Source organism: Hypanus sabinus, chromosome 8 (assembly GCF_030144855.1).
Source record: "Hypanus sabinus isolate sHypSab1 chromosome 8, sHypSab1.hap1, whole genome shotgun sequence".
Classification (NCBI taxonomy): Eukaryota; Metazoa; Chordata; class Chondrichthyes; order Myliobatiformes; family Dasyatidae; genus Hypanus; species Hypanus sabinus.
The window spans coordinates 111,950,619-111,971,850 of NC_082713.1; the positions used below are offsets into that span (position 1 = coordinate 111,950,619).

A 21,232-nucleotide genomic window follows, 5' to 3' on the forward strand; every position below is an offset into this window, starting at 1 on the left:
ATATCTTTAAAAACAAAAAAAGTTTGGTTATTAGATGTCAACATGAGGAAATCTGCTGATGCTGGAAATTCAAGCAAGACATACAAAATGCTGGTGGAACGCAGCAGGACTAACTGAAAGGAAAGATAGTAAGAGATTTGAAAGTAGGAGGGGGAAATGCGAAATGATAGGAGAAGACTGGAGGGGGTGGTGTGAAGCTAAGAGCTGGAAAGGTGATTGGCAAAAGGGATACAGAGCTGGAGAAGGGAAAGGATCATGGGACGGCAGGCCAAGGGAGAAAGAAAGGGGGAGGGGAGCACACATTTTAATTCCACATCCCATTCCCATTCTGATATGTCTATCCATGGCCTCTACTGTCAAGATGAAGCCACACTCAGGTTGGAGAAACAACACCTTATATACCGTCTGGGTAGCCTCCAACCTGATGGCATGAACACTGACTTCTCTAACTTCTGTTAATGCCCCTCCTCCCCTTCTTACCCCATCCCTGATATATTTATTTTTTTACCCCCTCCCTTTTTTTTCCTCTCTCTGCCCATCACTCTGCCTGTTCTCCATCTCCCTTTGGTGCTCCCCTCCCCCTTTCTTTCTCCCTAGGCCTCCCGTCCCATGATCCTTTCCTTTCTCCAGGTGTATCCCTTTTGCCAATCACCTTTCCAGCTCTTAGCTTCACCCCACACCCTCTGGTCTTCTCCTATCATTTCACATTTCCCCCTCCCCCTCCTGCTTTCAAACCTCTTACTACCTTTCCTATCAGTTAGTCCTGACGAAGGATCTCAGCCCGAAACATCGATTGTGCTTCTTCCTATAAATGCTGCCTGGCCTGCTGCATTCCACCAGCATTTTGTGTGTGTTGCTTGGTTATTAGATTAACTGTTTGAAAAACACTTTTTAAAAAAATGCTAATGCTTGAAATGTCGAGAAAAGGTTAACTGGTATAGAGGATGAATGATACTGACATTTCACCATTACTACCTGTATTGACTCCAACTCAAACAATGGGATTGAAAAGTCTGTCTTGTGACTGCTTGGAATCGACATAAAGGACATCAAGCATTTCAGCACAGTATAGGCCCTTCAGCTCACAATGTTGTGAAAGCCTTTAAACCTACCTTATGATTAATCTAAACCTTCCCTCCCACATAGTCCTGTATTTTTCTATCTAAGACTCATTTAAATGCCCTTAATGTATTTGCTTCTACCACCAACCCTGGCATTGTGTTCCACACACCCACCACTCTCTGTGTAAAGAAAAAAGGTAAAATACCTCTGACATTATCCCTATACTTTCCTCCTCTGCCTGTCCACTCTCTCTATGCTTCTTATCATGTTATATACCTCACTAGAGGTTGCTGTCATCCTCCTTTCCTCCAAAGAGAAAAACCCTAGCATGCTCAACCTATCCTCATAAGGTATACTCTCTAATCCAGACAACATTCTGGTAAACCTCCTTACACCCTCTCTAAAGCTTCCACATTCTTCCTATAATGAGGTTACCAGAACAAAACACAATACTCCAAGTTCAGTCCAACTAGAGTTTTATGGACCTGCAACATTACCCCGTGGCTCTTGAACTCAATCTCCCAGCTAATGAAGGCCATAATGAACACACCATACACCACCTTAACCACCCAATCAACTTGCATAAAATGAGCTTGGCTACCTTCACTTAGTTGACAGTGATTAAACAGCTTTATGTTGACTTGGATAGGTAGTTAGGTGGCAAAGTAATTTTTTAAGATTTAAAGTAAGACGTACAAAAAGGCTGGATGAACTCAGCAGGTCGGGCAGCATCCATTGAAAGGGGCAGTCAACGTTTCAGGCCGAGACCCTACGAAAGGAGCAGTCAACGTTTATACAGCTCTTGTATAGGCAACATTGATCATCATGTGTTCTTCACAATGAAATTAGCCATCCTGTATGGAATGAGAAGAGGAACTCGTGGAGTCATACAGCATGAAAACAGGTCCTTCAGCCGACCAGGTCTGTGCTGACATGTGCCCTAGTTGTACAGTAATCCAATATTACTCTCCCAGGTTTCTACCAAGATCTCCCTAGATTCTACTATTCCACACACATGAGGGCCAATCTACAGTGATCAGTTAACCCAACACCAAGGACGTCCTTTGGATGTGGGAGGAAACCAGGATCCCCAGGGGAAACCTCTGCAGCCACACAGACAGCACCAGAGGTCAGGATTGAACCTAGGTCACTGGCGCTGTAAAACAGTAGCTGTGTCATTATGCCTCCTCATGTGTAGAACTTTTGTCAAAGCCTCAGAATGATAACTGAAATAATGTATCTCTGGTGATCGGCTACAAATATTTCAAAAGTGTAGGCAATGCAGTGATAGTTCTTTGAGAAGAAAGAGTTACTAGGGGAATCTTTTAATATAGGATTTCACCATATGATGTTGACACAGTGAAAGTACCATTCCAGGAGAGCAAGTAACTGGAGACACATTGATTTTAATTGATCAAAGGAGGGATAGAGGATTTTTCGAGATAATGGACAGGAATGTAACTACCTGAAGAAGTAGTGAAAACAAATTTAATTATAACTTTCTCAAAATGCAGCTTAACATGAAAAGATTTGCATGATGAGGAAGGAACCTGACTTTGGGGACAGCTCTTGTATAGGCAACATGAACTGGATAATTCAGATTTCTGCTGAACCCTGAACCTTTGAGATGTTGAAGAATTGTTTGTCAGCTGAGTGGCTTTGTTTCAGGGGACGCAGATGAGGCACTCGTAGAACACGACGACACAAATGGCTCCAAGGAGTCTTACAGGGAGCAGGATATCTATCTTCCGATTGCCAACGTCGCTCGGATAATGAAATCAGCAGTTCCTGCAACAGGGAAGGTAGCGTATAATTTTAACTCTTAACAAATTTATAACAAGCCCTCCACTAAGAGGAATTATACTCCTCATTTCGTTTCAACTACTGGAATTGTTTAGGTCAAAGTAAATAAGTGGCAATTCAGTATAGAAGAAAAGGTAATTAATTCACTATGGTGAGAAGAGCTCAAAACATTGAGATTTTTTATTCATTTCATGATTGATTTCTTCTTTGATTATATAGTAATTTGTTTTTCGTATAGCCACATTAAGATATTTGCAACTGACTTCAGTGCCAGCCAAGCTAGTTACATTTGCCTGTGTTTCCTATCCATATTGTGAGCCTCTTATTTAAGGAATACTGTGCTGATATTGTAGTAGGTCCAGTGGAGATTCACAAGAATGATCCCAGGAATAAAAGAGTATTAGGAGCATTTGATGGATCTGGGCCTGTATTCACTAGAGATTAGAGAAGAATGAGGGGACTTCATTGAAGCCGATCGGATATAGAAAGGGCTAGATAGAGTGGATATGGAGAGAGTGTATACTGGGGGAAATCTAGGACTAGGGAACACAGCCTAAGAATAGAAAGACAGCCCTTTAGAACAGAAATGAAGAGAAATTTCTTTAGTCAGAAGGTGGGGATTCTGTGGAACTTATTGTCACAGATGGCTGTGGAGGCTATCATTGGGTATATTTAAGGTGGATATTGATAGGTTCTTGATTAGTAAGGGTGTCAAAGTTTATGGGGAGAAGCCAGGAGAATAGGGTTGAGAGGGATAATAAATCAGCCATAATGGAGTGGCAGAGCAGATTCAAAGGGCCAAATGGCCTAATTCTGCTCCTATGTCTTATACTCTTATGTCTTATTCCTGTCCAAACGTCTTTTAAATGTACCCCTTCCTCTATCAGCTCTGTGGGAAAAAGATGTGCCTTCTTTAAATCTTTCCTCACTTGCTAGCCTATGCCCTCTGGTTTTAGACTACCCTACCCTAGGAAAATTAGATAAAGAGGATTGATTCTTGTTGGATGCATGGTTGTGAACCAGAAGAAACAGATTGGTCAAAGAACTAATGGTGACATGAGGGTGTTTTATTTCCCATACCAGACCTGGCTGATGTCTCAATTCACTAGAAAGAAGAAAGTGCTAGAAGTTCATTCGTAGCTTTCCACAGGGAATTGGAGGGGTAATTGACAAGACTTTTGGAGAAAGTGCTGGGGATTGGAGCAGAGTGGATTGGTCTTCCAGAAATGTCCAGCAGTTGGTCACTTTGTAATCTATAACTATTCTGTAACTTCAATGCTGGTAGCAGATCTATAGCCTCTTGATATTCATTTCTTTACTGCCACTATTCCCTTTTTAAAAATCACATTCTACGTTTAGCAACAGCTTTCACACATACCAAATGTTTTAAGAACAGCTCCTGCCCCTCTGCCATCAGATTTCTGAATGGACAATGAGCCAACTCTTGAATGCTACCTCTAATTTTGCTCTCTTTTTGCACTACTTATTTAATTAATTTATATATATTTTTCTTTGTGTAATTTTTCTTATTTTTATGTATTGCACTGTAGTGCTGCCACAAAACAATAAGTTTCATGACATCTCAGTGATATTAAATCTGGTTCTGAAAATCTTTTCAATCCTAACATCTGTTTCTCGGCGAAACCTCTTCCATTCAGGTTTTATTCAATCTGTTTTCATCATATATATTTGTGAAGCTCCATGTAGCATTCTCGGGATTAATAAGGGGACTGAAAAAAAATGTTAATGCATATTGCAAGATATTTTCAAATTCATCTTTTTGTGTTGCTAAGAACAATGCATTTAATTAGGAAATTTCACCTGTTACAGTAAGAATCTGACCCACTTTATGTTTGATGTGAGTGATTTTTGGTTTTATAGTAAATTTTGAGGAAAAATCTGAATTCAAACAAATTGTGCTAGATTCCCTGCAGTTTGTCTGCAGCATTACATGTAGATCTTCAACTTTCAGACCAAAGGACAATCAGTGCACTTTAACTTGAGTATGAACACAGGCAAGATGGAAGTCCGTCTTCAAAAGTCAAAGTAAATTTATTATCAAAATACATATATATCAATATATACAACCCTGAGATTCATTGTCTTGTGGGCATTCACAGTAAATACAAAGAAACATAAAATCAATGGAAGGCCTCATACAATAAGATGGACAAGCAAACTGCAAATACAAAAATTTAAAAAAACAATCAGAATAATAACAATAAATATCAAGAACATGAGGTGAAGAGTCCTGGAAAGTGAGTCCATAGGTTGTGGAAACAGTTCAGCATTGAGGTGAGTGAACTTGTCCTCACTGATTTAGGATCCTGAAGGTTGAGGGTAGTAACTGTTCCTGATCTTGCACATGAACTGACTATTTGTACAGTTCCTGATTATGAAAGAATCTTTTAAGAAAACATGGTTTAAGTGCATTAAGACATAAAACATAGAACAATAAAGAACAAGAACAGGTCTTTCAGCCCATAATGCTGGTGAAGTAATTCAGCTAATGATATCTAATTAAAGTAATCCCTTTTGCCGGCACACAGTCCATATCCATGAATTCTCTGCATTGTCTTTTTATTCCCAATTTTGAGTGCAGTAAATATTCTTGAAGTGCAGTCACTATTATGTAGACAAACTACTTCAGATGTTCTGTAGAGACAGTTCATCTCCAAAGAACAAATGGCTAAGCAGATAATCGCCTTTTGATGGTACTGGCAGGGGCTGAATGTTGGGAAGGAAGCTGGAAATTTCCATATTCCTCCTCAAGTATTGTCATGCAAGATTTTAATTTAAATTGAATCAACCCAGTTCCCTGACTAGTTTGACTTGGCACATTATGATGTAAATGCACCGTACCAAAATGATGTTGATGCAAAATGTGAAATAAAGTCAAAATGCTGGAAACACTCAACACATCAGGCAGTAACTGTGGAGGGAAAAACAAATACTCCTCAAAGTTCAAAGTAAATTTATTAGCAGCTCACCTATATGTACGATATACTGCTTTGAGATTCATTTTCTTGCAGGCATTCACAGTAAAACAAAAAATACAACAGAATCAACGCAAAATTACACACAAGGACTGACATATAACCAATGTGCAAAAGAAAACAAACTGTGCTGAGGACATGAGTTATAGAGTACTTGGAAAAGAGTCTGTAGATTGTGGAATCAGTTCAGAGTTGTTGGCTATATTGGTTCAGAAATCTGATGGTTCCTGAACTTGTTGCTGTGTGACCTAAGGCTCCTGTACCTCTTTTGGGATGGCAGCAACAAGAAGAGAACGTGGCCTGGATGGTGAAGGTAGACGCAATTTTGCTCAATGAGCATTTGTTGCAAGTTATTTTTTTTTAATACAAAATGTAACTGCTGATGTCATACATTCTATAAGTACTGCCAGTACCCCAGAATTAGCAGAATAGATGAGGATGTGGTATATTTGGATGTGCAAAAGGTCTTTAAGTTGTCATGCAAGAGACAAAATTAGTTCATAATTATGAGGGGGTATGGTGGTAATGCTTATAATACAATGGACTGATGGTTGGTCAGAAAACAGGAAGGAGGAGGTATTAATTTTTTTTAGGGATATGAGGTTGAGGCTAGCAGGGTGCTGCAGAATTATTTCTAGGGTTAAGTGGTAGATCTCTCATTGGTGAGAATTTTGGAGACCGTGACCACAAATCCCTGACCTTTGCCATTGCCTTGAATGGGGTTAAATGCAGACAATGTGGGAAAGGACCTAGTTAGGGTAGGGGGAATTATGATGCTCCAACTGATTGTTTATTGCTCCGGATTCCAGTAGCTGCGGTTTCCTACGTCTCCATAGTCTCAAAATAAGTTAACCATTTGATAAGGAGATTGTAGAATCTTTGGAAGGGGTGCAGAGCTCATTCACTTTCAGAGGGTTTTAGGTAGGTTTGTTCCATTGCAGTAGGGAAAGGATAGTAGGATGGGAGAAAAAAAGTTAGATTGATCTTTGAGAAGGCTATGAGGTCAGCCTAACATCATGGGCCAAAGGTCTGAACTGTTCTGTGTTCACCATCTCAGATGAAGAGATCGAATGTCAGATATCTCAGCTGAGTGATAGTGTGGGCTGTGGGAAGGATGCTGAGAGGCTTCAGGATTAGCTGAATGGGTGAGAGATAGTCTGGAAAAATAAGATCATTCACTTTGGTCGAAAATGTGGAAAGGACAACTATTTATTAGATGGTGAGAAACAGAAAGGTGTTAGCATTTAGAGGGGTCAGAGCTTCATTGTTGAAAGTTAATGTGCTAATAGAGCAAATCAGGAAGGCAAATAGCATGGTGAACTTCACTATAAGAGAATACAAATCCAAGAAACGCCTCTGCAATTGTATAGTGTCCCAGTGTATACAGCTGTAATATTGTGGACAAGTCTGGTCTCCCTACCTTAGGAAGGATGTACTTGAGAAAGAGAATGTAGCTGTTCACCAGATTGATTCCTGGTAGTGTTTGTTGGATGAGGAGAGATTAAGCAGGTTGGGCCTATGTATAAAATTCATATGGCATTTGATAAGAAAAACTGGAAGATGCTTACAGTTTGTCAATAGCTATTAACTGAGGGTGGATGTGGGAATAATATTTCCACTGGCCAGAGTGTTTACATCCAGTGATTATAGTTTTTACGTAACGTAACTGTCCTGAAAAGTTGACAGTTCCATTAGATGCTACTCAACCTACTGAGTTTCTCCAGCAGTTGGTTTGTTGCTCCAGAATCTAGTATCTCAAAGTTCAAAATAAATTTATTATCAAAGTACATATATGTCACCATGTACTACCTTGAGATTCATTTTCTTTCAGGCATTCACAGTAAAATAAAATGCAACAGAATATCAAAACTACACACAACCAATGAAGACAAACTGTGCAAAATAAATAAATAATACTGAGAACTTGAGTTGTAGAGTCCTTGAAAGTGTGTCCATGGTTGCGGAATCAGTTCAGAATTGGTGGGATGTAAACCCTGTCCTTCCTGATGGCAGTAGTGAGAAGATAGCATGGCCTGGATGGTCAGGGTCCATAATGATGGATGCTGCTTTCTTGTGGCAGTGTTCCTTGTAGATATACTCAGTAGTGCATCTGCAGTCTTTGAGTCTCCACAGTCTCAAAATGAGTCAGCCATTCAGTGCAGAGGTTTTGGAATTATTTTGAAGAGAATCAGAGCTCCACACTGAGCGTTTTCAAGGCAGGGATTGGACTTTTGAATATTAAGGGAGTAATCGACAGTTATGGACTAAATGCAGAAGAGTGGTGCTGAGGTGAAGCATCAGCCACAGGTTCAGAGCAATTGGTCAACTGGTGCTGTTTATGTCCTAACAGTTACCTTTCTCTGCTATTAGATTGCTAAAGATGCGAAGGAATGTGTCCAAGAGTGTGTAAGTGAATTTATCAGCTTTATCACATCCGAGGCCAGTGAGCGATGTCATCAAGAAAAACGCAAAACCATCAATGGAGAAGACATCCTTTTTGCCATGTCCACACTAGGCTTCGACAGCTATGTGGAGCCACTGAAACTCTACCTGCAGAAGTTCAGAGAGGTGAAGCTGTGGTCACTTTTTTTAAAAAATAAATGTTTAAGTTGCCTTATTATTTAAAAAGAATTAAAAGACTAACTTGAATTGTACAGGCAATGAAAGGGGAGAAAGGATTGAACGCATCAACAGGTGGAGGCACAGATGGCCTTGGCGAAGAGCTCACAGATGAAACTTTTTGTAAGTGCTGCTTGAAACCTTCTTCATTCAGAGGCTGGTGAATCTCTGGAATTTATTGTCACTGTGGCTGTGGCGACCAAGTCATTTGGTGTATTTATAGTGGAGGTTGATAGATACTTGATTAATAGGGACATCATGGTTATGAGGAGAAGGCAGGATAATGGTGCTGAAAAGAATAATAAATCAACTATGATCGAATGGCAGAGCAAACTCAATGGGCTGAATAGTCTAATTCTGCTCCTGTGTCTTATATCTAAATTATTAAAACAAAAATACTCTGTCATAGCGCAATATAGCATGAAAACAGGCTCTTCAGCCCAACTCATCCATATTGATTCTGATGACCACTAATCTAGTCCTATTTGCTTGCATCTGGCCAATTTCCTTCTAACTTTAGTACTTAGGGTGGTGAATCTGTGGAATTAATTGCCACAGATGGTTGTGGAGGCTAAGTTAATAAGTGTATTTAAAGTGGAGATTGGTAAGTTCTTAATTAGTAAGGGCGTTAAAGGTTATGGGGAGAAGGCAGGAGAATGGGCTTGAGAGGGAAATTCTGCCATGATTGAATGGCAGATCAGACTGAATGGCCTAATTCTGCTCTAATGTCTTATGCAACTCCCTCACTGTGGTTTGTGACAAATTAAGCTCGTTAGCTGTCTCTGGCTAACAGCCATGTAACTGGGCAATGCATGGGTAACAGTGAGACTACCATCTCCAGTAAGATTGGTATGATCATCTAGGATCAGTATGATTTGGGTTCAACCAAACAGGAAAGTTGGAATGTTCCGTTGAGAGGATGAAGGTTATGGTGAATGCTGCATATATATTGCCCCATATAAAAGTTATTGTTCGCCAGGAAATAACGGAACTTACGCTAGCACAAACTTAAAGTGGAGCTATGTTTACAGATATTTCAACTTTAACAGTTAATAGAAAAAGGGCCCATTACAGCTAAACAGTCTATAATGTGCACATAAACATTGGAGTTCATTGCTGGGTAGTTGGATGCTTCACTTTACTCACAGCGCTGAACTCCCGTCCTGTGTGAAAGACACCAGTCACAATTCAAATTTCCCTGTCTGCTACATACTAACTGGCTAACTTAGAAGTATTGGCACTCCCACCTTTGTAATGTTGGTTCGTGGGTCTAGCAAGTGAGACAGACAGCACTAACTTCAAATAAGTATATTAATCATTTATTAACAATCAGTAAAAATTTGACCAAAACGTTCATGTTCTGCAAGCTACAGACGCTGCAAAGCTGAATATTCAACAAATATATGGACATTCAACAAACATACTTAGTTAAAAGCACATGCAGAGCATACCTTCCCAATGGCTATGTGCACCGCTTGCCATAAACAAAGGGAGTGAGAGAGATCCTCCCACACATGCTGTCTATATACCCAGGATATTTGAAACTGGACACCAGGCAGCTATCCAGTGGGAAAAGCAGCTGTAGTTTCTAAACTAACCAATCATGAAAGAAGTGACTTTCGACATTCAGAATACTCCACCCCCTACCAAAGGACATCTGTGGTACCATTTGCCTGCACAAAGAACATCATATAATGGTTTTTATGATGTTGGAAAAGATTTATAAATTGCAAATTTAAACCCAACAGTGCAAGATGAAATGGACTGGAAAAATTGTTGGTGCACTGTCAATTCCAATGGGTTTGCAAATAGCTGGAGCTAGTTTAATATCTGAAGTGACAAAAATTCCTGCAAAGCTATCTTGGGCATTAGAACACCATTTAATGTTACAGATAAGGGCCTGGTAAATCAACATTGTATCAGTAGGACTTGCCAAATCTCATAGAGAAAAAATAACTTAGCAGAACTGTGAAGTGGATAGACTGGTGGGATCCACTGAGGCAAAATAGGGGAACAATGGATAAGTGACCAGCAAGGACTAGTCGGAATGAATGGTCTTCTCTTCTGTAACTTCTTAGTGATATATTTTTGACAAGAATGTTCCACTGCTTATCAAGTCAAACATCATCAAACCTCATAAAATCTGAGCAAATCTTTTAAAACACTTGGCCATTATGGAAACACATCATTCACAATAAATGTTTTTCTGAAGTTTGTTCAGTGAGAATTACATAGACCCAGGCATAATTTGGTCTGAAGTTCAAAGTAATTATCAAAGTATATATGTGTCACCATACACAATCCTGAGATATATTTTCTCAATAAATCCATAATAGAAAACTAAGCATAACAGAATTAATGAAAGACCCCACCAACTTGGGTGTTCAGCCAGTGTGCAGAAGACAAAAAGCTGTGCAAAGACGATAAGAAAGAAATAAGCAATACCAGGAACATGAGATGAAGAGACCATGAAAATAGGTCCATAGGTTGTGGGAACATTTCAATGATGGAGCAAGTGAAGCTGACTGAAGTTTATCCCCTTTGGTTCAAGAGCCTGATGGTTGAAGGGTAGGTAATAACTGTTCCTTAAGGCACTTGTGAGTCTTGAGGCACTTGTACCTTCCTCCTGATGGCAGGAGTGAGAAGAGAGCATGACCTGGGTGGTGGAGGGGTTCCCTAATGATGGATGCTAATTTCCTGTGGCAATGTTTCTAATGTACAATAGTTTTGGTTTTGCTGCAACAAAAATACAGTGGCATGCAAAAGTTTGGGCACCCCGGTCAAAATTTCTGTTACTGTGAATAGCTAAGTGAGTAAAAGATTACCTGTTTTCCAAAAGGCATGACATTTCTTTAATATTTTAAGCAAGATTACTTGTTGGGCACCCAAAAATTTTGGGCAAAAGTTTGGGCACCCTGCATGTTAAGTACTTAGTAACACCCCCTTTGGCAAGTATCACAGCTTGTAAACACTTTCTGTAACCAGCTAAATGTCTTTCAATTCTTGTTTGGGGGATTTTCGCCCATTCTTCCTTGCAAAGGCTTCTAGTTCTGTGAGATTATTGGGCCATTTTTCATGCACTGCTTTTTAAGGTCTGTCCACAGATTTTCGATGATGTTTAGGACAGGGAACTGTGAGGGCCATGGTAAAACCTTCAGCTTGCGCCTCTTGAGATAATCGATTGTGGATTTTGAGGTGTGTTTAGGATCATTATCCTGTTGTAGAAGCTGTTCTCTTTTCATCTTCAGCTTTTTTTTTTTTTACAGACGGTGTGATGTTTGCCTCCAGAATTTGCTGGTATTTCATTGAATTAATTCTTCCCTCCACCAGTAAAATGCTCCCTGTGCTACTGGCTGCAACACAAGCCCAAAGAATGATCGATCCACCCCCGTGCTTAACAGTTGGAGAAGTGTTCTTTTCATGAAATTCTGCACCCTTTTTTCCCCAAACATACCTTTACTTATTGTGGCCAAAAAGTTCTATTTTAACTTCATCAGTCCACGGGACTTGTTTCCAAAATGCATCAGGCTTGTTTAGATGTTCCTTTGCAAACTTCTGACCCTGAATTTTGTGGTGAAGACGCAGGAAAGGTTTTCTTCTGATGACTCTTCCATGAAGGTCATATTTGTGCAGGTGTCACTGCACAGTAGAACAGTGCACCACCACTCCAGAGTCTGCTAAATATTCCAGAAGGTCTTTTGCAAACAAACGGGGGTTTTGATTTGCCTTTCTAGCAATCCTATAAGCAATTTCCTTGAAAAGTTTTCTTGGTCTTCCAGACTTCAATTTAACCTCCACCATTCCTCTTAACTGCTTTCTTAATTACGTTATGAACTGAGGAAACGGTTACCTGAAAATGCTTTGCTATTTTCTTATAACCTTCCCCTGTTTTGTGGGCATCATTTATTTTAATTTTCAGAGTATTAGGCAGCTGTTTAGAGGAGCCCATGGCTGCTGATTGTTGGGACAAGGATTGAGGAGTCAGGGTTTTTATGAAGCTTTGAAATTTGCATCACATGGCCTTTCTTAATGATGATTGTGAACAATTAGCCCTAACAAGCTAATTAAGGTCTGAGACCTTGGTAAAAGTTATCTGAGAGCTCAGATCTCTTGGAGTGCCTGAACTTTTGCATGGTGCTCCTTTCCTCTTTTTCACTCTAAAATAGTACAAAACAAAAATAATACACTAATCTTGCTTAAAATGTTGAAAAGAATGTTTCACCTTTAACTTTATGACTTTTGGAGCTCAGTTCATCTTCTACTCACTTAACTATTCACAGTAACAGAAATTTTGACCAGGGGTGCCCAAACTTTTGCATGCCACTGTAACTCTGTGCCATTCAAAAGCTTAATAACACTTGTTTCCATCTACAGCTAATCAATTGACAACAGGCTTGATCACCGCTGATGGCCAACCACAGAACGTCATGGTGTATACAACATCTTACCAACAGGTGAGCAATGTCTTTTAAAGATTTATTATCTTGTGCAATGCAAATACAGTTTACCCTTAGTGCCTTAATGAAGGTAATAAATATGATATTTCTCCCCCGAGCCTCCTATAGCAGTCAATTAGATGACACGTAATCTTTTACAGTGACCTCATTCCTTGATACACCTGACACCCAAAACTCTCCTGGTATTGGCATTATTATTGGTTTATTATTGTCATGTGTGCCAAGCTACAGTGAAAAACTTTGTTTTGAATGCCATCTTTTCATTACCACAATGCATCGGGTAGTACAAGGCAAAACAGAAACGGAATGAAGTATTACAATCACAGAGAACAGGCGGGCAGTAAGGAGTAACACCGTAGCAAGGCAGGTTGAGGTCAAGAGACAATCTTATTGTACTTGGGACCGTAGTCTTATTTATATCATCTGAGCATTCTCAGAGCAAGGATATAATGTTAACACTTTATAAGGCATTGGTCAGACTGCGTTCCGGAATCGTTGAGCAATTTTGGGCCCGGTATGTAAGGAAAGGTGTGCTGGCCCTGAAAAATGTCCAGAAGAGATTCACAAGAATGGTCCCAGGAATGAAAAACTTAACCTGTGATATTTCTGGGCCTGTACTTGATGGAGTTCAGAGGGATCGGGGGAGGTGGGGGAGTCTTATTGAAACCTACTGGATACTGAAAGGCCTAGGAGGAGTGGATGTGCAGAGGAGGTTTTCATCAGTAGGAGAGTCTAAGATCCAAGGGTACGGTCTCTGAATAAAGGGATATCCTTTTAAAACTGAGATGAGGTGGAGTTTATTCAGCCAGAGGGTGGTGAATCTGTGGACTTGGTTGCCACAGAGGTAAGTGGAAGACAAGTCATTGGGTTTACTTAAGGCAGAGATTGATAGGTTTTTGAATGGTACGGGGGGGGGGGGGGTGAAGGGTTGTGAGGAGAAAATGGGGTGGGATTGCTGAAGAGGTGGAGAGTTAGCTGAAAATTTTGGATAATTTTGTGTAAGTTTAGGAATGTGGTAGAGTAGGTATGCAGGTGAAATAAAAACAGAAAATTGTGGAAACACTCAGCAGGTGATAGATCTTCTGGAAGAGAAGCGGTTCATATTTCAGGACTTTCATCTGTTCTGCACAGAATTTTCTAGCATTTTATTTCAGATTTCCTGCATTTGCAGGCTTTTGCTCAGCTACAGGCAAGCAAAGAGCTGAGAGAATGGTGGAACAATTTTACAGAGCAAAAATGCCCTTGCAAATGCTGGCAAATGAGACTAGCTTAGATGGGCATGAACTACTTGGGCCAAAGAGTTCCTTTCCTTATTGTATTACTCTGAATCTTTAGTAATCCCTAATGGTATTTCTTCCACCTACATAGAACAATACAGCTGAACAGAACTTACTCAAAAGTCAGTCTATTCCCTCCCTTCCACATTAGGAAGAGGGAAATACTAGAACCATGGGCCAAAGGTGTTTGAAATAAAATTCTGTGTGTTACTATTGTTACCCAAACTTTAACATATAGTCCCTTATCCTGTGACAGTTTTTTGAGCATAATTTAGTCGATTTCGATGACATTTTGAAAACCATTAGTTGCATAGATCAAGATCACAGATTTCCAGAGGAGATTGACGAGAATGATCCCAGGTATGAAAGGGTTAATGTATAGGGAACGTTAGGTGGCTCTGGGTCTGTACTTGCTGTAGTTTAGAGAATGGAGAATCTATATTCAAGTTAAAATATAGAAACTGAAAATTAAAAAGATACCATCAACGTAGTACTATGAGATCCCAATGATTTTGCAATCCAAACATCCTTCAGAAGTCAAGAACGAAGCATAAAACTTATTACTAACAATTTTATTAAGTGTTACTTGAACAACGAACAAAAAAGGAAAAAGTAGCCATGGTCATCTTGTACTCAGACTAGAGATTTTGTAAGGCTTCGATAGAGTGGAGTGGAGAGGATGTTTCCTATAGTGGGGAAGTCTAGAACCAGAGGACACACTCAGAATAAAAGGATGTCCTTTTAGAACAGAAATAAAGAGGATTTCTTTAGCCAGAGGGTGGTGAACCTATGGAATTTATCACCACAGATAGCTGTGGAGGCCAAGTCATTGGGTATATTTAAAGCAGAGGTTGTTAGGTGCTTGATTAGTAATAAATCAGCCATGATGGAATGTTGGAGCAGATTTGATCGGCTATGTTTCCTAATTCTGCTTCTACATCTTATGGGCCTATATCTGCAGTTTTCTGGAGGTGTGACTGGATCAGTAGTTTGTTCAGTGCTCTGAAGGTTTTTATACATCAAGATTGGGGAAAAAGTGAATTAGTAACAAAAATCAAGTTCCCCTCCTATTTCCTTTCTTATTTGAAAGAAATCAATTAACATGAAACTGGCTCTCTTTTAAAATACCTCACATGTACCTCTGTGATGTTTCTTGGCAATATGTTAATGATATTGATGTTGACATTAGTCACAAGTAGTGTTGATGTCTATAAAGAGAAAAATGTTAGTAATCCCATCCCACATCACCAGAGCTAACCGTGAGAAAGTTGTCCAATTTGTGTTTCAATGCATTTTCAGTTTTAGTTTCTGGCAGATCTTTTGCTTTTCATTTACTGAGTGCAAACTCAGCTCTGTATTTGATGGTGAGTTTTAAATAAACTGGGGTCACTGTATCCACACTTCAGACATGAGGGGAGCTGCTGCCTCATGTCATAAGCGACCCAGATTCGATCCTGACCTTGGGTGCTGTCTGTGTGGAACTTGCATGTTCACCCTGTGGCTATGAGGGTTTTCCTGGATGCTCCAGTTTCATCCCACATCCCAAAGATGTGCAGGTTGGTGGGTTATTTGGTCATTGAGTACCAGAATAAGACTCGCATAGTGAATAGTAGGGCAGTGAGGAGTGTGGTAGAATGGAAGTGGCATATGGACTTCAACCTAGATAAATGTGAAGTGGTTCATTTTGGTAGACCATGTTTGAAGACTCTTGGCAATGTGGAGGATCAGTGAGGTCTTCGGGTCTATATCCATAGGACACTCAAAGCTGTTGCTCAAGTTGATAATGTTGTTAAGGCGTATGGTGTGATGGCCTTCATCAGCTGGGATTGAGTTCAAGAGCCATGAGATGATGTTAAAATTATATAAGACCTTAGTTAGACCCCACTTGGAGTACTGTGTTCAGTTCTGGTCACCTCACTACAGGAGGGATGTGGATACTATAGAGAGTACAGAGGAGATTTACAAGGGTGTTGTCTGGATTGGAGAGCATGCCGTATGAGCATAGGTTGAGTGAACTTGGCCTTTTCTCTTTGGAGCGACAGAGGATGAGAGGTGACCTTATAGAGGTGTATAAGATGATGAGGGGCATTGATCGTGTGGATAGCCAGAGGCTTTTTCCCAGGGCTGAAATGGCTGGTACAAGGAGGCATGGATTTAAGGTGCTTAGAAGTAGGTACAAGGGGGATGTCAGAGGTGAGTTTTAACACAGAGAAGTGTGGGTGCATGGAATGCACTGCCAATGACAATGGTAGAGGCAGATACAATAGGGTCTTTTAAGAGACTCTTAGATAGGCACATGGAGCTTAGCAAAATAGAAGGCTATGTGGTAAGGTAATTCTAGGCAGCTTCTAGAGTAGGTTATGTGGCTGGCACAACATCATGGGCTGAAGAGCCTGTAATGTGCTGTAGATTTTTATGATTCTATAAATATAACTAGTAATACAGATACATAATTTCCTGAAAGTGGTGTCACAGGTAAATAGGGTCAAAGAGAGCTTTTGGCACGGCACGTTGACCTTCATAAATCAGAGTATTTATTACACAAGATGGGGTGTTATGTTGAAATTGTATAAGTCATTGGTGAAGCCTAATTTGGAGTATTGTGTGCAATTTTTGGTACAAGAAGGATGTCAATAAGATTGAAAGAGTCCAGAGAAAATTAAGAAGGATGTTGCTGGGACTTGAGGACCTGAGTTGTAGAGACAAGTTGAATAGATTAGGAGTTTATTCCCTGTAGCATAGGAGAATTAGATTTATTTTGATAAAATTATGAGGTATCTAGTTAGGGTTAATGCAAGCAGGCATGTTCACTGAAGTTAAGTGAAACTAGAAGTAGATGTCCTAGGCGAGAAGTGAAATGTTTAAGGGAAACATGGAGGAAACTTCACACAGAGGGTGGTGCGAGTGTGGAAGGAAGTGGTGGATGTGGGTTCAATTACAACATTGAAGAGAAGTTTGGATAAATACGTGGATGGGAGAGGTATAGGGTGCTATGATCCAGATACAATTTGATGGGACCAGGCTGCACAGTTCGGGATGAACTGGGTCGGCCAAAGGGCCTGTTTCTGTGCTGAATGCTTACCTATTGTGTGTAGATGAGTGGTGGAATGTGGGGAGATCAAAAATGAGATTAATGTCAGATTAGAGGGTGTGGACACGATGGGCCATCATCTGTGTCTCTCTGATTTTCACTATCTGTACATATTGTTTCTAGACTAACCAACTGACTCTGTCCTCCTTGACCCTCACAGATTTCAGGTGTACAGCCCATTCAATTCTCCTGATAGAAGCCATTCAGACTTGGAAACGCATTAAACCCTACAGTAAATGAAATGGAATCGGAAAGAAGACAAGAGCAGTTGAATGGTCAACAGACCTGCAGAGGATGATCTTTACCTGCTCTTGAATTATATTCTTCTGGATAGTTGTAGATGCTTTGACAGGTTCCTGGGGTCTGACTGAAAAATCCTGTTTCTGAACCCCTCACCTGAAGGATCATTTCTTATTTACCAGTTTTAAAACAAAAACTGAACCTTTATAATGTATCACAGTTGCAAAGTACTTTTGTTTTGTACAAGAGTTGGGTTTTGTGTGAACACATACAGGAAGCTGATGTCATTGGCCGCTGTGTGTCCAATTTACTACTGTCGGAACTTACAGGGCAGTGTCTTACTTTTCATATTGAATCATGTTGCTCCTTTTGTAATTCAAATAAGTAATTTCACTAGATGTACCCTTTTAATAAAACAGGTGTAAAATAAATTGTTTTTGAGAGTACAAAACTTGTGTTTTTGTCTGTCTGTCTCGCAATTTCAGCAACCACATTGGTTAGGAGCTTCTGGTCAAGATGGCACCAAGCTGAGGTCATAGCTCAGATTTAGATGCTTGTGGGGGAGTTAGAGGTCAGGCCAGAGTCTTGGCGCTAGCACTGTAATAGTGTTATGCTCCGCTATACTACTGTGCCGCCCAGTAATGATGTGTCAGTAAGGAAGTCATGATTGAGTCTTTGAAACGTTTCCTCTGTCTTTGAAAAAACTACTAGCCATGTTGGAACTTACAGTACAGTACATGGTGCAGGTCTCTGGTGTTCTGGCCTCTGGAGCTGCACTGGATACGGTTAGAACTTTGATACTTCAGATCCTGGGCGAGCAGAAGTTGCAGACATTTTCTGCAATGTCAAAGGGTACTTCATTGCACACCCCGACATGCAGTAGTTGTGTAAGGTACATTACGAAACCAAGACTTCAGTGACAATTTTTAGACGTAAATATTTCATGTCATGCAGCCATAATCAAACATGTTTTCAAAGGAGTTGATATTCCAGCTGCATTTGCTAATGTGGAAATTCAAATCAGACAGATGTTATTAATTTAAACCAATGGTTCCCAAAATGGCTGATACCACCATCCCACCCCCCGCCCCACCCAGGGGCTGTGGGAGTTTCTAAGGGTCGATAAAGGGGGCAGTAGGGAGTGGTGCTTGGTAGTGAGGGTGGTAGCTGAGGGATAACAAACTTAATTTAAGAAATGAATTATGTAAGCATTTGATCCTCCTACCTCATAATGCTTACAATGATCATGTAATCACCTCATCTCTTGCTAACTCACTGTTCTAGGCTTTGCTCGAAAGGCATTATAATTGTTGAAAAGTAGTGTTAGCTAGTAGGATTCCCATACTTTAATCACACTGTGACACAATTCCTGTGAATTAGGGTATGGCGTTCAAGTTCAGAATCTGCCCTTTCAAAGAGTCTTGATCACATTTCTCTAGCCTACAGCTCAACCGATATCAGTGCCCCACTTTATGTATCTTCACCCAGAGTCAAGTTTTGTGTGAGCTATGATACATCATAACTTTCCCCTTTATTGATCGCAACACTTGAGGCTGGACATAAAGAATAGGTGATTGATCATGTTGCTAATCCATAACGAAAATGGCAGAAGCCAACCAAACAAAAAAGGAGTGTGGACAGTATAGAGTGGAGTATCTGAAATATGGATTTATAACCAGCTCCAATCAGCCAACAGCAGCCAATGTGTTTGTTGTGTGAAAGATTTTTTTCAAATGAGGCGATGAACCTGTCCGGGCTCCTTGAGCATTTGAAGAAAATACACTTTGATAAAACAAATAAGAACTTTGCTTATTTTCAGTCATATCATGAAAACTATCACAAATGGAAAATACTCCAAAACATGTTTGCTAGCACTTCACAACAAAACAGTGATGGTTTGTGTGCTTCATATAGCTTTCATTGCTTTTTGCTAAATTTGGAAAGCCCCATACAATTGGGGAAGACCTGATTATGCCAGTAGAAAGGGATGTTCTAAGTCTGATTTTGTCTAAGTCACCAGCCCAAATAATTAAAGCAATTCGACTCAGCACCAACTCTGTTCAAAGATGAATAGTTGAAATGTCTGAGAATGTGGAAGACACATTGTGCAACATACTTAGGACAACAGAATTTGCTCAGCAGTTGGATGAGTCAACTTTGCCAGATCTTTGCTTTTTGGTTATGTTTGCCTCATATGATTAAAGCAAGTTGTTGTTTGCAAGGGGACTAGAAACAGATATGAAGAGAGAGTTAAAGTTTAGAGTTGTCGAGCAATTTTCCAAAGAGAAGGACATTCCACTTACTAACATTTTTGCTTGTACAACAGATGGGGCACTATCAATGACAGGATGTCACCTTAGGGTTATTACTTTCTTGAAAAGGCTGTATCTAACATATTTACCATTCTCTGTAATTCACAAACAATATTTTGTCACAAAAAATGTAAGTGATGGACTTCACAAATCATTTAAATACTGTTATTACAGCAGTAAATAAGATCAAGTCCGATGCTCTCAATTCTCAACTATTTTGACAGCTGTGTATTGAGAATGATCAACAATTTGAACACTAGCTGTTGCACACACAAGTCAAATGTCTCTCAGAAGGAAACCGCCTGAGGTGCTTCTGAGTGCTTTTTGAAACTGTGATAAAATTCTTTGAAGACTCAAATGCTTCATTCAGTAACCAACTCAGGAATATTAGGCATTACAGGTTAGAACACTGCAGCACAGTACCGGCCCTTCGGCCCATAATGTTGTGCCAACATTTTAAACCTACTTCCCTCCTACGTAGCTCTCCATCTTTCTATTACCCATGTGCATGTCTAAGGATCTCTTAAATGTCCCTAACATATCTAACTCTACCTCTACCATCACCCCCAGCAGCATATTCCATGCATCAACCACCTTATGTGTGAAAGAAACAACCTCTGACATTCCCGCTATACTTTCCTCCTTTCACTTTAAAATTATGCCTCCTCCTAATAGCCATTTCTGCCCTGGGAAAAAGTCTCTGGCTATCCACTCAATCTGTGCCTCTTGTCATCTTGTACACCTCTATCAAGTCACCTGTCATCCGCTCTAACTCCAAAGGGAAAACCCCTAGCTCACACAACCTAGATATTACAGAAGGAGATGGGAAGGGTTTGCTCAAGGCCAGGGAGAGGAAATAAAGAAGTTGTAGTGGTGGTGGCTTAAAGGTGGGAGGGCAAGGAGGAAGTAGAAGAGGAAAAGTTAGGGATATCAGTGAGATTGAGATTAAATTATAAACAATTAGAAAAGTACACAGGCAAACAACAGATAAAGTAAACAATTACCTCAGTATTAACTACAGAAGGACTTGAGACTACTCCTGTTGTAGCCATTAATGTTGCTGTTGCTGTAGCCAAGGGGTCAATAGCCGTGCTAATCCCCTGAGTGGCCAGTGTTGTTACTCCAGTCAAGGCAGTGGCTGGTGTTGTGAAACTGGATGATGCAAGATTAGTTACTGCTGAGTGGGCGGCAGATACTGATAGCAGTCACAGTACCTTATTTGTCAGAATTATTCACAAAGTTTAATGAAATTGTTACGCCTGTGGCCCCCTCCTTTTTGAGAATCACAAGATCACTATTAAGTCAGGTCAGGAGACCCAGGAAATAAGAGAAAGACATGCAGAATCCACAAAGAGTTTGGAATGTGTCCTGGCCT

The 21,232-nt window shown here is 40.1% G+C and overlaps 1 protein-coding gene across 8 annotated transcripts in view; it reads left to right on the forward strand.

The window, feature by feature from the left end:
- LOC132398334 (nuclear transcription factor Y subunit beta-like) overlaps nucleotides 1-17,990 on the forward strand; it is a 39,615-nt gene extending 21,625 nt beyond the window's left edge. For all 8 annotated transcript variants that reach the window (XM_059977596.1, XM_059977602.1, XM_059977601.1 and 5 more), the window contains exons 3-7: nucleotides 2,731-2,864; nucleotides 8,232-8,429; nucleotides 8,519-8,603; nucleotides 12,855-12,934; nucleotides 17,466-17,990. In XM_059977596.1, the coding sequence (XP_059833579.1) occupies nucleotides 2,731-2,864; nucleotides 8,232-8,429; nucleotides 8,519-8,603; nucleotides 12,855-12,934; nucleotides 17,466-17,498 (530 nt within the window). In that variant the 3' untranslated portion in view covers nucleotides 17,499-17,990. The remainder of the gene's footprint in view (nucleotides 1-2,730; nucleotides 2,865-8,231; nucleotides 8,430-8,518; nucleotides 8,604-12,854; nucleotides 12,935-17,465) is intronic.
- Nucleotides 17,991-21,232: the final 3,242 nt, after the last annotated feature.